Source organism: Porites lutea, chromosome 10 (genome assembly GCF_958299795.1).
Source record: "Porites lutea chromosome 10, jaPorLute2.1, whole genome shotgun sequence".
Classification (NCBI taxonomy): Eukaryota; Metazoa; Cnidaria; class Anthozoa; order Scleractinia; family Poritidae; genus Porites; species Porites lutea.
This window is the reverse complement of record NC_133210.1, coordinates 1,742,214-1,760,992: the sequence shown is the minus strand read 5'-3', so window position 1 is coordinate 1,760,992 and position 18,779 is coordinate 1,742,214. Positions and strand designations below refer to the sequence as shown.

The 18,779-nt window shown below is 39.0% G+C and overlaps 1 protein-coding gene across 1 annotated transcript; it reads left to right on the top strand.

Annotated features, from left to right (window-relative positions):
- Nucleotides 1-6,109: 6,109 nt before the first annotated feature.
- On the top strand, nt 6,110-18,456 carry LOC140951160 (ADP-ribosyl cyclase/cyclic ADP-ribose hydrolase-like). Its single transcript, XM_073400381.1, has 9 exons — nt 6,110-6,140; nt 9,349-9,640; nt 11,980-12,068; nt 14,211-14,334; nt 14,700-14,791; nt 15,366-15,473; nt 16,080-16,172; nt 17,074-17,169; nt 18,331-18,456. The coding sequence occupies exons 2-8, from the start codon at nt 9,371-9,373 to the stop codon at nt 17,135-17,137; spliced, it is 840 nt and encodes a 279-aa protein (XP_073256482.1). The 5' UTR covers nt 6,110-6,140; nt 9,349-9,370; the 3' UTR covers nt 17,138-17,169; nt 18,331-18,456.
- Nucleotides 18,457-18,779: the final 323 nt, after the last annotated feature.

The following is an 18,779-nucleotide window of genomic DNA, read 5'->3' as shown; positions in this document are numbered from 1 at the left end:
CGAATTACCTGTGGAATAGGGTGTGTATGGAGGATGCCTTCTCTGTCCCCTTTATCCTCTCTTGGAACGAACACATAACCATTTATAACCTGGAGAACCCACATTGGCGTTACGTCAGTGTTACAATTCTGACAGTTGTCGAGCTGAGACTGTCAGCCGGGTTTCAGAAATTTTGATAATTCTTAGCTTACGGAAAGCTAAGAAATTTCTAGGGGCCGAAATCGGAATCTAGAGATTACTACAAATTCCGAAATTCTTAGGTGAACAAAACACACAAATCCCGAAACTCTGAGCCCAACAAACAGCCACCACGAAACATTTTCGAAATTTTTCGCTGTTCTAATAATAATAATAATAATAATAAACGTGGTTTATTAATAAATTCGTCGCGCTTAGAAATAAGCCAATTGCGAATTTATTTTACAAAGATAAAGATATTAATAAAAAAAGAATTAATTTAATCTAACTACATCGTGTTCAAAATGGACTTAGCCTTACAAATATGAGAAGATATAATGCAATAACTTAGCCATAAAAAACTTGAAACTAGAAATATATATCAAGTTATACATTAAATTCCCATAAGTTGCCTAAATTACATGCCATGAGCATAAGGGCACATCGCCGGAAAAAAAACTTCGTTTAGAGCATTCAGTTTTGCAACTTATAAGGGATGGTCTGTCTTTGTTGCGAAGGGAGCGGCAGTGCGCCTGCGACCGAGTCGGTGGAACAAGATGGCGAAGACGGGACTCGGGCTCTCGAAACGTTTAGGCATTGTTGAGGGCTCCGAAGAGATATTTCCCAGAAAAAAGTCGTTGGATGCCTCTGGTATTAATTTTGTGACATGGATCAGCAAACTTGCAACATTGTCAGCAGCGACGGAATTATTCTTTCGCCGGGATACCGTCGATATTGTGGGTCGTTTCTTGAATGAAAGTTTAAACTCCTCTTTTGGTTACATCGTTTCTTTTGTTAACGAAAATGAAAATTCTAATGATTCGGATTTCTGATCTGATCTTGAATTTTATTTAGCAAAGAAAGGCACCCTAAATTGCGCACCAAACAGAAGGTCCACGGCCCACGACACACGACTCATGACGCACCACCCACGCGATTTAGCCACCCTTGTGCCACCTGTCTTCAGTTTTCTTTGCTATCCAACCCATGAGTGAATCTTGTGGATAACATGTGACCATTTTGACCGTACTTGCATTGGGGTCTTCAATCCCAAGAAATTCTGCGCATTTTTACCACTGAAACTGCGACATTTCCCGGAGGAATCTGTTTTATGTGTAAAGATGGAGAACGGGCAGAAATGCTTTAATATTTTATTTCCTTAACAGAAGAGAAACGCCGGCAGGTTAAAATCGTTCAAGCGGTCCAGCGCGAAAGCGTGTCAACATAGCGACGAGACTTTGTCGAAAAAGGAAAGTCAGTTATAAACCGTTACTTTTTAGCTTGCTCGCCGCGTGTTTCCGTTTTTTAAGGCCAAAGCTTAGTTAGTCCTTTACGACGCGCGCGAATCAGGTCGCATTTTCTGTGAGTAGTCATGTAGTCAGATTAGAGTTCATATTACCTCTATCCCGTGTATGGGAATAATGGACTTTCCTTAATGGAGATTAGAGAAAATATCCACATTACTAGATTTTAATTCCTTGTTTTCCATTATCCACCGGTATTGTGATGAATAATAAGCCGTGCATATCTCTGAATAACTTAGAGTAGTCTTGCAGTCAGATTAGAGATCATATTACCTCTATCCACAATACGGTTAAATATAGGAAGCAGTTATAAGATACTATGGCCCTTTCCTCTGGTCGAAACTTACGCTAGCCTGGGACCAGGCTCCGCATTGGGGAAAAAGGAGAAAAAAATCGGCGTAGGCGAAAAAAAACGGCTAGCGAAGCTAAGCTAAGTCTGGGGATAATCATCGCACTATTATTTTTCCTATTTGACCTCGTTTCTTGCCTTTTTCCCCCACTGACTGTGGAACCTGGTCCCAGGCTAAACTTTTACTTACACAGCAATTTTAAAGACTTTAAAAATTTTAATGACTTTAAAAAACGATTTTGCATATTACAAATGCTTTGACCTGCCAAAATCATGTCACCGATAGAATTGTTCAAGCTAGCGTGAAATATGCGACTTAGTCTAGACAAACCGTCGCGCTAATCGCTCCTCGCCGCTAGGGACGGCTTGGCGAAACGTCCTTAGCGGCGAGGAAGAAGGAGTAACGGCTGTATTCGCACTGAGGCTGTCACAAACTAGGGCGGAGCTCAAACATAGGAAATCCGTTTTGTCGAGCAATATGAATACAAAACTGACTTTAATTTGAACGAGTGAAAAGGCTTCACAAGCGGCACTAAACAAGTTTTTGTGTAAAATAAAGCTTGATTAAACGGGCAGAAACATAAAGGGGGTAACGCAACAGTTTGTTTCGACAAACTTGAAAACTTGAATGTTTCACGCTTGAAAAAACGCGTAAAAAAATTAGTTGTTCTCGTTCCAGGAGTGGGGAAGGGGGGGGGGGTGTACTCCTGCGAATTCTTGGTGGGGGTGTGCCGCTCGGTTCTCCAAATCCTGACCCTATTTCAGACTAAAAAATGTTATTTTCAACACCCCTTTTCAGACCAGACCCCTAAAATCCATACTCCGTTTTCAGACCTGGCCTGTAGGGAGAAATTATGTGATCACTACTTAGATTATTAGCGCCCTCTACAAATCTATTTCGAATTCGCATAGTTCTCTTCTTCTTACTCATTTTGAATTGAAACGATAAATACGTTCATACACTTCCGTAGTTCCCTAAAACCCATACCTAATTCCAGACCAAAATGGGCAAAGTGAATACTCGTTTTCAGACCAAAACGGCGCAAAAACCGTAGCCGATGGGACGGCACATACCTATATAACTTATTTAAGGGAGTACCCCCCCCCCCCCCCGGACTAATCTGTGGAACTGACCACGAAATATGCGGGACCAAAAGCAATTTAAACATGGGTTTGGTGCGACAGTCAGAGAGAGTGAACACGTTGTCTCTCCTTTTTGAAGAAGTGACTCACTCCTTCAAAAAGGAGAGACAACGTGTTCACTCTGTCACACGCACTGTCGCACCAAACCCATGTTTAAATTGCTTTTGGTCCCGCAGATTCCGTGGTTAGTTCCACAGGTTAGTTCCGAGATTGCATCCACATCTGTAAAGGTGTATAAGTTCGTTATAAGAACGTTGCCTTCAGTGGAGTATAACATGTACGATATACGTCGTATTCTGCATGAGAGCGAGGCTGAATGGAATAGCTCGTTTGGGGTGACGTGATCAGCTTAAGAGGCTCTGCTGTTTCTCTGTTAACTACCATTTTAAACGCAAAATTATGTACCTATCCCACTGGCACACATCTAGCACTATTCCAATACAGTCAGTTGGTTTACACAGAACTCAAGGGTAACGGTTTTCTGATCCACTGGGAATTAGCTAAGGATAATATATAATGTATACTTCTTAATGAAAATTGGAGTTCATATTTCGTGTACCGGCCACAATTTACGATAAGGGGGGGGGTTTTCATGCGAAAACTAGCACCGGCGCGAGTTTCATAAAGGATGACTTTTTTATTTCGTGTCGCGCGGTTTAAATGATGACTGGGTCATTTCATATCTCGGTATTTAAAGGTACACTTCATGCTGATAAAATACATGTGTGATTCAAAATCGCAAACATTACACATGCGCTACCCGTTCCAGTCCACCGGCATCCGGCAGACCGATTTCACATCGAAATCGCGTTCACACGATACCGTTGCCAAATTTCGTACCGGAGTGGAATTCTCGCCCCGGTACAACAACCGGGGTGAACTCACGCCGGGGTGACTCGTGCCAGTATGACATTTTGTGGTGGTATCACGTAAACAAATATAGAGCCATGAGAGGGAACCGGAGTGAACTCACTCCAGCGCGAAAGTCGCCCCGGTGTCATGTAAACACCCCCTAATAATCAGCCGATTAAGAGGTCATATCATCACTGTCCACATTAAATATTTCATCGAACCCCGAGAGGCCATCGTTCACTTTGTATCGAAGCCAGAAAGAGGGGATATTCAAACACGCCTAAAAGGTTAGTGGTATCTTACTAATTAAGCTGTTATGAGAGTGGAATATACTGTACCAACGTTTTTTTTTTATTCAATATTTTTATCCAGAGGCATCCAATTTAGCAGAGCTAGTTTAAATGAAGCCCTGATACAACACAAAAACGAAGACATGAAAACATTAAAACTATACAATTAATTAAGTTACAAAGGCAACATTTACTGGAGGCGTTACTGTTATGGCGCTTTAGCTTGTTTTTAAATTCACTGAGGGTCTCTACTTGTATAATGATTCTCAGTAGGGTGTTGTAGGTCCGAGCACCGTTTACTCTGAAGCTACCTTGGTATTTAGTAGTTTTTGCGAAGGGAGGGCGCAGCAGATCACGGCTTCCGGTGTTATAGCCATGGAAAAGGTGCGCGTGCCTAAACTCTGTAAGTAAGTACGAATGCGCCATTCCGTGAAGACACTTATGGACTAAGACACATTTGAGATAATTTCTGCGTACTTATAGGCTGGGCCAAGTGTTGATTTCAACTCCTCAGCTCCGATAGATCGACCCGGCTTCAATAATACATGCGGCGAGTCTATTTAGCTTATCTAGATAGGCTTTTCTCACAATCCCACAACCGTCTCCCAGACAGGCGAACAGCAATCGAACAATGGCAAGACAAAAGTATTGTAGAGCACTTGACAAGTTGGCTCGGGAAGAACCTTACGCGCTCTACTCAGAATACCTAAGTAGTTGATTCTAATTATAATTCAGTCCAGAAAGTCATTACTGGAAATTCGAATTTTAGAAAAAAAGAAAACTTGTTTGATTCATTCGTTAATGCCAGGAATGGAGCCTTGAGGTTAGGTTAAAATTATTATATGTCAAGGGCACCCAACTACTGTTTTCTATAAAAGATATGTTCGCACACATTGCTTAGAAATTTCTATAGCTTGAGAAAAACGAAACATGATGGTCTTATTGGACTTTCGCATTTCCATAGTTTCAACAATTTTCCGATATTGGGCCGGTTTTTTATTCGTATAAAAAGAAGCCCTAAAATTTTCGGCTTTGGATATATTGACAGAAACGGCTATTAGCAGATAGGATTTTCGGGTGAACAATGAGTAAGTCCTAATGAATTCGAAAAGGCTAATGGTAGGGGGCGATCCCACACCTATTTGAAAGATTGTTTTTTATTAGCTGGGAAAACAATAGGGATTGTCATATAATCTACTAATTGCAGATTAAAGGGGACTAGTGAAATAAGAGGTTTAGAACGGTGCAGGTCTACAAGGATGACCGAAGAGACACAAAATAAGCTAAAATATAGACCTTCTTGTAAAATTACTCTACTAGTTAGCCGTAAAATGGTTTCTAATGCAACAAGCATACCAAATCAAATCAGTTCTGAGTTTACTCCGCTAAGAGACCGAGTGCATTATTTATTGGAGAGAATTTTTGTATCCAATCGTCTCAATGGATAAAGGTCTGTTACAGAGAACTCAAGCTTAACGGATTTCTGATCCACATGAATTACCTTAGGATGCAAAACATTAACTAAAAAGCTTTTTAAATCCCTCAATAAATAATGTATACTTCTTAATGGAAATTGGAGTTCATATTACGTGTACCGGCCACAAATGGTTTTGCATACCAAATCAAATCAGTTCTGAGTTTACTCCGCTAAGAGACCGAGTGCATTATTTATTGGAGAGAATTTTTATATCCAATCGTCTCAATGAATAAAGGTCTGTTACAGAGAACTCAAGCTTAACGGATTTCTGATCCACATGAATTACCTTAGGATGCAAAACATTAACTAAAAAGCTTTTTAAATCCCTCAATAAATAATGTATACTTCTTAATGGAAATTGGAGTTCATATTACGTGTACCGGCCACAAATGGTTTTGTGATGACTATATCTAATAATCAGATAATTACCTCAATATAGTTATGATACCACTGTCCACATAAAATATTTCATCAAACCCCGAGAGGCTATTGTTCACTTTGTATTGAAGCCAGAAAGAGGGGATACTGTATTCAAACACGCCTAAAAGGTTAGTAGTATCTTATTAATTAAACTGTTAGAAATTTCTCTGGAGCTTGAGAAAGGCTAAACATTATTGTCCTGTTTGTCTTTCGTTTTTCCATTAACTTTTCTAAGATTTTCGGCCGTGATATTGGGGTTTTCATATTTTACGCTCCAGATTTTTACGTTACTCGTGAAAAAGAGACTTAAAATTTTCGGCTTTGGGTATATTGACGGAAAGAGCTATAATGTAGAAAATTCGAGTTCTCTCAAGGCTTTAATAGCAGATAAGATTTTTGGAAAAAAAATGAGCAAGCCATAATGAATTTGAAAAGACTAAAGGTGCCCGTCAAGGGCGGATTTAGGAGTCGACCGGAGGGGCCGCGACCACCCCTTTTCTTTTTAAATTTTGTATTATTTTGATAGAATTTTCAGAAAAATAAAATAGTATCTATATAGCTAGCAAGTGTCCCGGCCACCCCTTTCTGAATTATCTGGATCCGCCCCTGTCCAAGAATGACCGAACAAATAAAAAATAAGCCAAAAATATAGATCTTCTTAAAACTACCCTAGCTAGCTGTGAAATGGTTCTCAAGCAATTTGGAGAAAGTCATCGTTGGGTGCCCGTGAAATATCATTTACAACTAAAGAACACAGTAAAAAAAGACAAGAAGTTAATAAGATCAAATTAAAACCCCTTAGAATGAACACAGAGGAAGGAGCAAAAAACAATTACGAAAATACAGACAATACAAACTAAAGGAGTCCGAAAATCATTTGGTTTCATGTCGTTCCGTGGTGTGATTACTAACTAAAATAAATTATGTAATAGAACTAGCCTGCAAAACAGGCGTATTTTGCGGTACTATCGATTTGGATTTTCGACTGACCGAGAGTTGGGGCGAGTCAAAAAATGATTCCAAGGGAGAGGTTGAAGAGAGAAGCTAATTGGCTAACCGCGGGAAAGGAATGTGGTTCGACTCTGAGGAGCCGTTTGTAAAATAAAAGGGCTTGCTTTTCCTCCTGGCCACAAAAGCGAGCTATGGTGCGAGACTGACGTGCAAGCCTCTTATTCCAACTAGTTCCAGTTCTTTATGTGGTTCTCGGTCACTTTTTGAATTGAGTAATGGCGGCAAAACAAACCTGAACTTTATGTTTAAAATAAGTGGTCTTCCCATTGGAATTTTGAATGGAAATTTAGCCATGTAAGTATTTATTACTTCTACTTTTGAAAGCTGAACTACTTATCAGTCTCTATTATTAAGCAGACCGTGACGTTTTCAAGACAAATACCTTCTTATCTTTACAATAATGTCAAGTGCAAAATTTGCTGGTTTCTGTAGCTCGCGGCAAGTGTTACTTAATCATCCAAAATCCAAACAGACACCATCGCCAAGACACCAAACTACCATTTTACAAAAAAAAAAATGCCAACAGACAAATGTGGCGGCTATACCCAACGACTGTTTCCTGTAAAATATATGTTCGGAAAAACCAACAATGCCTAGAATTTTTTGTGAATCGTTGAAGATGCTTGCTGTACAGGAGAAAAATTGCTATACCAAAAATACTGTGACAAGAGACTGATTTTCAGTACTGGTTTCATTGGTCTTTCGATAGTATTTTAATAGAGAGTACAAACTGTTGAAATGTCAATAGCGAGACGTCAGTCCGAGACTTTAGAGTCACGTTTATGGCAAACGGGCAGATCCAGGTTGAGAATTTCTCAAAATATAAGCTAAAAGAAAATGAGCAGAACTGAAATCTTATTGCGTAGTAATTAACAATGAAGGACGAGAAAGGGTAAACTTGATCACGTCACGTACAAATTCACGTTTGCAGTAAACGTAAATCGGGTGATGCTCGATTCAATCTGTCATACGTAGCTGCGAGGCTTGTGGAAATAAAATCAACACAAATATAAAGGAAATAACCTCAAGGTCCAAGGATAAGATGACGCATTTCTTAATTATAGAAACTTAATTCCCATAAGCCTCAAAGCCAAGTATGAATTTTATAAATTTAAGTACCGAAATAGACCTTTTTTAGCTTGTGAGCCTTTTGTTTTCCAATTTCAGATCACGTGTTGGTACCCCAGAGAAAACATCTTTTTTTTTTGTCAAATGTCGTCTTATTATGCCAGTTTCAAACGTCGTGCTACTGCCGTGCTAAGCTGGCTCGACTGTGGCTCGACTGCAGCACGACACTAGCACGACTTGGTTAACTTTCAGACGTCGATTTTTATTCAGTCGAATAAAACGGCTGTTGCAGAAAACAAAACACAAAGATAAAGAAACGATTTAGCAAACTTTTAAATGTACCGTAAAATTCCGAAAATAAGCCCCTCCATGTATAAGCCCCTCCAAATATAAGCCCCCCAAACCAGTAACGCAAAAGACCCTTCGTTAAATCGCGCCTCCAGATATAAGCCCCCCGGGGCTTGTACTTGGAAAATTGCCCTCAAATACAAAGTAAAACAAAGGTAAAACGGTACATTTACTTCTAACTATAAGGCTAGCCCAACTGATTTTGAAACGCAAATATCCCTGTTATGTTGTATTTGAATTATTTGTTTCTAAATATTTGAGTGGAGTGTCTGTAAATTAGCTCACTAGCTAAGTGCACCTTCCACTATAAACATGCCTTTAACCTTTTTTTTTTTAACCCTCCGTATATAGGCCCCTCCAAAAATAAGCCCCTTAAAAAAGGGCCTTTGAAAAATACAATCCCCGGGGCTTATTTTCGAAATTTTAGGGTATTCTAATGTATTCATAATTTATGAGTTGAGTTCGGCACGACAGTAGCGCGACGTTTGAAACCAAGTCGAGCTACTGCCGTGTAGCACGACCTGGTTACAAACGTCGCGCTATTGCCGTGCTAAAGTTGAATTTAATTCGATCAATTTAGTTCGGCACGGCAGTAGCACGACGCTTGAAACGGGCCTTACACACGTTCATCCACGTGCATATATATGCATGGTTAAAGAAAAGACAAAAGACAAATTCCCTAAGGAACATCACGTGGTCTTAATTGGAAAAACAAAATATACAGGTTAAAAAAGTCTTTTGGCCTATTCACCATTGTCACATTGCCAATAATGCAAGCGTTGTTTTCAATTTCCTCTGAGTATTTAAGTCGTTCCAAGAGAAATGCAAGGCAATTCTTATGCAAAATTTCAAAATTTGGGGATTAAACAAGGTGTATTAAGGGTAGTGTGGAAACGGTTTTCATTGTAGCAAAGACTGATACATCGCTAAGATGAGCTTCATATTTGTGGCTGGATTACTCTTTCTTTTTAACACCATTGAGTCAGTGAGTTTAAAGGGCTCCACTCCAAATATCAAAGAAATTGTACTTGGAAGATGCTACGAGTATCAGGAATTGAAAACTGTTGGTCCAGAAAGGAAAGACTGTAACATGATATGGACGGCCTTTCATCAAGCCTTTGCTTACAAGGATCCGTGTAACCTACCATTCGAAGTTTACGAGCCGTTCTTTAAAGCAACTGGAATGCAAGAACACCCAAAGGTCAGAAAAACTGATAAGTGTATTGTTGAAGAAGGGTGGAGCTTCTCTCAGATAATGTATTTTATTACAGGGAAGTGTAAATTAAACAAACGTCATTTCCATCAAATTCCTGACTGTGATACAATGTTTTGAGTTAGAAATATTTGTTTCGGAAACTTTAGAAACAAACTAATCAGTTCGGGGACGTTTACACTCAGTTTTTAAATGTATAACGCAATACATTACGTATATATTGTAAAAATAATAGCTTCGAAACTCATAAAGTACGAATAATATGTTAGATTAATGCGCAAGCATGGAGTATACGGAATGGTGAACAACGAATGACGTAATTATATAAATGCAAACTGTGAAAAAATTACATAATACCTAAGAAACATAACGAACTTCATGAAAAACGAAAACCGTACTGATGATAACAAGAAAGACTGGAAATTTAACAATTAATGAATGAGGCTGAGTACAAATGTATCTTATGAAGAATTATGGAGATCGAGGAAGGAGGGTGTTAGCCGTTGAGGCCGTAGGGATAACGCCCTCCGAGATCTTCATACGAAAGCAGAATTCAATAATTGTTTCATTATTCATTCAAAATAATTCCTAGTTTAAAAACATAACTAACATATGAACATGCTTACCTCCATCGATGTTAGGTTCATCTTTGATAGTGCGCGTTTAGGGTTGTTCAGCTCCGCATGTCGCCCTTCGAGTTGTCCTTTTGCTGTTATTGCATTGTTTTCAGCTATTATTTCGCCTAGTTCTTACTCTTGAAACGAGTGAAACGTCCGCCATTTTTGTTTCCACAACCAAAACAAATCAACCTCGCCCCGAGGTCTTCTCGGTTAATGGTGCATTAACCTGCAAGGAAGCTGCACTTGGGTTAATTAATGGCAAAATTCTTCCAAATTTGGTCATCAGTAGTTGGTTATGGTGAATCATGCGTGTGCCTTTAGCCAATCAGAATCGGGAAAATATTTTGAATGAATAATAATGGTGCGATCGAGGAGGGTGTTATCGAGGCCAACAGCCTTCTAGAATATTTCCTAGTTTGCAACACCCTTACCTCCTCGTCTAGACTTTCTTCAAAATATATTGCACGTTGCACAGTTCAGAATATGAACTGAGATCCTTTTTCCTTGCAGATACTCGTCAAAAAGCAGATGACATCCATCGAGCAATATATTTGCTTATTCTTTCATTTGTTCCGTACTGTTTAATCAGTAATTCGTCTACTTCTTCCTCGGATAGCAGTGATCTCTTTCGAAATTTCCCTTAGATCCGCACTCATGCAATATTAAACAACAATGTCGGCCTGTCGTTGCCTGGAAACGAGGTTGCGTTTGTATATTGATGGCACTATTTTGGCAATATGCCATCCTGTCGACTGTATATTGCCGCAACTTCCAAATTTGGTCAGCGCTAGCTCAGCTTATGAGGAACAGAACATTTTACAATTGCGGGCTTAGTATCCTAGCCTTTTAGTGAAGGTGAGGCTGTGGTTGACTTTGTATTGGTGCAAGCTTCTTTCCTTTTGCTATGGAAATCATGCTTAAGAATACGAGTTAGCATAAGAATATGATAAAAGCGAGGAGGGTTGTATCTAAAAAAGGTCAACTCCAGCCTCGTTTTTACCTGTAACTGTAAAGTGGGCCATTAGCGGGTGAATAAAGCCAATCAGAAAGCGTGACGAAATACAGTACTTTGCATTCAAAGGAGTAGGATAAGTACCGGAGTCATGAAAACTTTCCTGACAATGTTTGTATGCAAATAGCACCAGTGTAAAAGAACACTTGGCCCAAATAAGGGAAAAACTTGTCCATTTCCTGACTGGTATAGCGAACCACTGATAATCGGTTTGAGCAATATTTCCCAAACACCCAGCCATATTCGAAAACTCCTTAACTCATTGTCAAGTGTCAGTCTTCTCACAGCCGCACTGGTGCGATGATGGTTGAGTCATCTGCGTACTATTTAAAAACGGGAGGGAGTTGGCGCTGCCTTAATTATATTTCAAGTCATTCAGAGAGAATATTAGAGGGGTCTGTCAGACGCTGCCCCCAACTTACTGCCTTTCCACTCGTTCAAATGGTTCCGCAGTATATGCTGCATACGATTGAGGGGTGTAAAGCACAACTAGTAAGTAAATCAACTAACTTAAAGGTCTAATAACCCGTAGTGGTAACGTTTTGCATGGTAGCATGTGTGGGACACAGTTATAAGAAAACCACCCTGACTATGTGACGCGGTTTTCACATGAAATCATAAATTTTTTCTATGTTGAAGCCGATATTCTTTCCGAAGAAGATCAGCCTCAAAATATATCCTTGCCTTTCCTTCAGAGTTTGTTCTGGACTGGTACATACGAAGTTGCGCATGTCTATTCTGATCGCGGTCGTCGATATACAACTCTAGAAGATACCTTTGCCGGGTGAGAATCAGCTTCAGGTTACAGCTCCTTTTATTTTAGTGTCACCTGTTTAACATATAACATTGCAGGACGGCTTTAGGAGTTTTTAGATTGTTAACAGTCCCATATTTTCCCGTAAGATCGTCGAGATCGTGCACCTGACCTTGTTTTCTTGCCCGCCTTATCAGTACATTTGATACCATGATGGACGCTCGAACAGATAAGCACTCGATCCTTACGATCTTACCAAACAATAGGGGACTGTGAACAGTCTAAGGTAGCGATCCCTGCCCGAGCGCTAAAAACTGGGGGGCTTCCGAATGATAAGTCCAGCGCTCTAACCGCTCGGCCACGCCACCTCCTTGGCAACCTTACATTAACGGTTGTCCACGTTAGCTGGCCCACACCATTGACTGACAGGAAACTGTTGGCCTCCTACTAACTTTCATCGGAGGCTTTTGTTACCTTTTCAAGATCGATGATCCATAATAAAACAGAATACGTAACTGGTTATTACCATGGCCATTTCTCCATTTGTGTAGATTACTAGCCTAGGGCAGGCTGCAACCATTCATTTAACGCTGTTCCGACGTCAGGCATTATACACCAATTTTAGACACCAATTTTTTAAAAGTGGGACTAAAACTGATCCCACAGATTATCGTGGAATTTGTATTTCTAGTTGTCTTGGTAAATTATTTTCCTCAACTCTCAATCAAAGACTTCTCGAGCACATTCAGTCAAGTGACATACTTCATAAATCTCAAATAGGTTTTTTAGCAAATAATCGAATAGCCGACCATGTTCTTACACTACGAACATTAATTGACAAATATGTTAACTGTCACAAAACGAAAATATAAGCATGTTTTGTCGACTTTAGAAAAGCATTTGATACGGTCTGACACGAACGACCCTTATACAAGCTGTTATAAATAAATGTCGGAGGAAAATTCTATAAAGTCATAAAAAGTTTATACTCAAACTACTCTAGACTACCTGTTCTATTACGATTGGAAATAGCCAAACACAACCTTTTCAATACACTAGAGGTGTGGGTCAAGGCTGCATTTAAGTCCTCTTCTCTATAACTTATACTTTAATGATCTGGCTTTTTCATTCAACAATATTTTATCTGATCCGTTTGTGACCAAATGGCACCAAACCCAATTCTCATTTTTATGCTGACCACCTTATTACATTATTGCGATCGAAATTAGGATTGCATTGCCTTAACAAATTATCTTCATATTGCAACTCCTGGATGCTTAAAGTCAACCACAAGAAAACCAAGATAATGGTTTTCCAAAAAGGCAAAAACGAATGGGATGATGTTCTTCACATAGCGTTGAATGAAATGATAGACAATATACAAGACTATACTAACTTAGGGACTCGCATCTCATATTCCAGAAATTTTACACTTTCACTCGAACATCTTCGACAAAAAGCCCTTCGTCCCTCTTTTTAGTCTAAGACGCCACAATGATTTTAACAAACTGAAACCTTCCCTTTCAAGTGAAATTTTTGACACAATGATCTCACCGATTTTAACCTACAATAGTGAAGTTTGGGGTGCCTTTGTGAAATCAGATTATTTTAAGTCGTGGGATAGCTCCGGAATCGAAAAACTTATTTACACTTTTGTAAACGATATTTAGAAGTTCATAAAAAGTCATCCAATGTTGCATGCAGAGCTGAAATTGGCAGATTCCCTTTGATCATTGATTTCAATACTTAGAGATCTATAAAGTCCCTCTGACTGCCTCACGACAGTTCATTTGAGAGAGTTAGTCTTAAGACAAGTCAGACCAACTCATCCTCAGACCTACTCATCATCTAGGTATTCATGAGGAACGTATAAACTGGAGGATTAGTTAAGAACTTGAGTTCTTCTTAAAAAAGAGGCCTTTAATTCAATGAAAATACTTTTTAAAACACTTTTTAAGATAAAAACAATTAGAACAATAATAAAATGGACAAGTCAACGCGCTCTTCAAAATTTTTAAATTCGTAGAGAAGGGCTTCGTTGCCATTATTGAAATTATCAATATGCAATTTACTGCTAATTGCAGACCTGTGTTACATTGTAGAAAGGCAAGAATTTCGCAAATATGATCATAAAACCAATAATGTACGTTTTACGTCTAAAACCTCTTGCAGGTATCTGGTGGATGGACTGACTTGGTGTGGAAAAAAAACTAACGAAGGCATTGACTACGATTCCTGTCCGGATAGGCGTGTATGTAATTATACGACAGCTTTCTGGGGCCTCGCGTCAATGACGGTAAAGCATAATCATGTACTTTTCTCTCAAACTTTTCTCGTATTTTTCTCTCGAACTTTTAAAGTTATCGTTTCCTTAACACTGTGTTTAAAATATGTAGTAATATTTATTAATTTGTTCGTCTGTCCCGCCTAGATTAGCAGTCGCTACCTGCGGTTCAGTGTAATTACTTAAGTTAAATTCTTGAAATAAAGTTTTGTTGTTGTTGTCATCGTACAAGTTTTAACGAGTTTTGTAAGCTCCTGTACATGCTACATAGACACAAGCAGTTACACGCAATGATATTTGAGTCAATAGACAGCCGCGGGTCAAGTAATTTAATTAATTACGTTAATAAACTAAATACTTATATTTGTTTTTTAAAGTTTGCAAAACATGCTCGAGGAACTGTTACAGTAATGCTGCATGGTTCCAGGTTCGATTCAGATGGAAAAATTGTTCCTTACAGAGCAGACAGGTAATCGTACCTACGACCAAGAAATTCTTACAAATCATGTAGTTGACTAAGCTGGGGCCACGGAACTAGAAGGAGAAGGCGCGGGTAGGGAATCTTTTCCCACTTCTACGTTAGGGTGAAAAAAAAGTGAAACAATTTGTTTCATCTGGGTGAGTCCACCAATTTGATTCACCTTCCGAAAAAACTTCATAATTAAAAATCACTGCGAGGCTCAAAATTCTCAACCTTAAAATATTAGGTCATAAAATTGAAACACCCTTGGGTGTTGACAAATACCGACAAATGACATCGAAAATTTCCGAAAATTCCCTTTCGAAACTCCCTTTTTTTATAAACCTCCTCTGAATATAAGCCAATCGAAATGGCCTTAAAACTAAAAACCACGAGAATGTAGAGGAATTGGTTTGGTTTCTTTGGTCCAAACCTTTCCGCTGTCCTTCCTTTTTTCACCTTTACCAAGAGAGGGCTTAAAGGATTAGTTACTTTCTTATAAACAGAACAAAATAAGCCAGATAATTACGTTATCTATTTTTACTAATGATATAATAAGTACTTTCGTAATATTATTTTGTAGCTTCTTTGCCAAATACGAGCTGCCATATCTTCAAGTGGGCAAAGTTTCTGAAGTGGGCAAAGTTTCTGAACTCATGATCATAGTGGTTCACACAACCGACCCTGAAGGGTGAGAAACAGTAAGAATGTGTGTGGGAAAAATCGGCTCACATAAAAACGGCAGATACGCGTCTTATAAGGTGTAACTAGCAGATTTTGGTATCACTTCAGTGAGGTGTTTACTGGGATGATGCGCCAAATTTTTGAGCCTTACAGGTATTGCTAGCTGACGGCTGTTCCTTAAGGAAAAACTGCAGAAGAGAAGAAATCAGAAATGAAAAAAAAAAAAAAAGCATTACTGACAACTTTTTTTGTCTAAAGTAAATCAATAAGTTATTATAGCTTTTACGTGGTTTCAACAGAGAATTCACCCTTGGTGGTTGTCTGTTTTGGGATAATATTTTTTTCATGGATGAGATAGAGCTATAGTCTTCGATTTAATTCCTCGGAAGAACAACTCAAATTTTCTGATAAGCATCTCTGACCTCTTCAGGCAGCTCCCCCCCTCCTCCTAACGAAAGATATGCTTTATTCTGGCGGTATATAATTTATAATCATTTATGGAATTTTTTGAAATTCTCATTTCAGAAATTATGCTACTTTTACTAGGTTAAGTTTACGTTGTTACTCATTTTGCAACATGTTATATAATGATATAAATTTGATTTTTTTTAAGTACATCTGTTGGTTGTGACCATGACTCTATCATTATGCTTAAAAACGACGCAGAGCAAAGAGGACTTAAAGTAACCTGCTACGAAGACCCAGCGTACGTGGTATCTCAGTTTAATATTAATCTCTAGTTCTCAAAGCTATCATCTCACCAGGAGCCTATAACCCGGAGCAAGCAACTTCCATGTACTTGTGTAGAACGGTTTTGGCGCGAACTTAGAACGTCCAATCCTTTATATTTTAAGTCGCACGAACCCGGTCATCACACAATTGGACCTTTTATTATCATATGACTTACGTTTTCCTTTTTCATTCGTCGTATGTGCTCATACACGGAGTGGGGCTTCCATTTTCAAGCTGAAAAAGTGCTCTACAAGGTATCTAAAAATATACCGGTTTGTGAAAATTCCTTGACATATACCTAGTGTGGGATTTGCTCCCTCCGGGTTATGGGCTCCTGTCTCATAACATCTGGACCATAGTAGGAGCTCATAACCTATGGGCTCCTGGTAAGTATAGAGAATAAAAACGGCGGTTGACGAAATGTCATATGAAGTTGAAAGTCGTTAGAATCAACGTAAACTAGCAAGCGAAGAAACCCGATGCCTGATTACTGGAGAAAACAGCAACTTTTTGTGGCAAAAGTGTCTAGGAGGCTTCTGGTGATCTCCTCTTATGAATTTAAGGCCATCAAAGTCAACTTATATCTGTCAAATTATTTGACCGTAATAAACCTTACCGTGAAGTAAGAAAATTTCGGGGTACTTCTAGCTTATCGTGCGCGAAACGATGATTCATCTCAATATTTACAACGGGTCACCTTCGTCTTGCCATTGTAAATCTGTGCCCCCCGTATAGTTCTACCTCTCATACGTGTATTATAGTATTTTATCTATGACCAAGAGCCATTAATGTCCCTTTATGGATCTTGCTATAGACCATAAAGCGCAAGCATATATCAAGCCTTATATCAATATTTTACCTTTTTGTCTTGCCAGTGGCGTGCGCCATATTTTGTGTACGGACACTCCTTTGTCTCCTAAATGCCGTTTTGTCCACTAAGCTAGCTTGCGTTAACTAGGAGATATTAAAAGGTAAGAATGATGACGCGGCTAAACTTCTATGTGTCTGGATGGACTGTATCATTAGATGATAAAACGCTGGCATGAGTAAATTTAGCCTGCGTGGTAGGTGCAAAAAGGGGAGGGGAAGGGAGAAAAGCGCGAAAGCGGGAAAAAGGGAAGGGAGGGTCCCTTTCCCTCTCTCCCCAATCCCCCTCTCTTTTTCTCTTTCTCCCTATCTCCTATCCCCTTTCTACGCCCGCTTAGCAGGCTAGAGTGAATATGCAGCTATCCTGGCTGGGCAAAGTAAAAAATTAAATAAATAGATCAATATACAGTGGATTCTTTTCATTAAAACAAACTTCCTTTGCAGTCAAAATCTCACCTTTTGTGATTATGGTTTTATTAAGTCTAAAAACTTAGGAACTAAACAATGCAATTTTTAAACCCTCAGTGCTGGCTGTAAGCACGCGCACATTCAGACAAAAAAAAATAAGTACAGTGCAAGTTAGTACACCAAAAGAGGTTGCATGGCTTTAAAGAAAATTCTGTAAAACCTAAGAAGCTAAAGTCTATAGCACGAGGAGCCTTTTAAAAACTTTTAAATTTAGTTAGGGTAATCTCGTACCCAGACCTCTTCGGCTTCTGGGTGGATTCATTTACAGCAACAATTGGTTATGAGTAGGACAACAGCTCTGCAGGTGCATCACGCTTCTTAGTACATTTCTTTGAAGTCCACTGCACGAATACGAAGTCTTGTGTCGTTCATGGAGGACGTAGACATACAATGACAAATTTTCCTTTCTCTTTTTGAACATGGATAAAGTCCTTAAGAATTCAACTCCGGGAAAAGTCACTTACATTTGATAAATAGCAGGTCCAAATAGACGCGATAAAGTTCATTTGAAAGGAGGCAAACTAGATCTTTTTAGCGACGTTTTCCCTGCCCTCGTCGTCTTCGTCTCTTTAGCTCCCTTTGTTTGGCGAGAACGGGCAAATGCTAACTAACTTTTGGATTCGTTTCCAACATTCGCGTATAGATGTTGCATTTGCCTGCTGGAATTTTTTTATTTTTTTTAAGCCTAAAAACAATAAAAAATTTCAGTGGGAAAATGCGACAGATACGCGTATGTTGCAGATGAATCAACCGTAAATTACTCTCTCGACTAAATGAAATTCTTTTTAAACTTTCAGGTCGCTTCCGTTCTCTCAGTAACGTTTGCAAGCAGAACGATAAATAATCCTTTAAATTAAGTTAAAATTGGATGGGTAACGTAGTAGTAACATAACCTTGGAAATAAACTTAACCCGTTCCTTAAAGACCTCACTGTTTTCTTTTCTTAAACATAAACGTAAACGATGAGACAGCTCATAACGGCGAGTAATAAAAACAACAACGCTCTAACAGCGGTGTTCCGTTTCGCTTGCTTGGAGATTATATCGAGAAATGAGGAGGCGATAAATTCTAAACGAAACGGGATTACTCGTTAAAGGTTTTCTACTTCCTACTTTATCGTTGTCGATAGTTTTTATTTGTTTCTGAATTGATTTAGGACATGTTTACATGCAGACGGGGGACCCTAGGTAGGTGAGGTAACCCGCCTGTCCATATAATCTCTCATTTTAATTTGATCACGTTTACA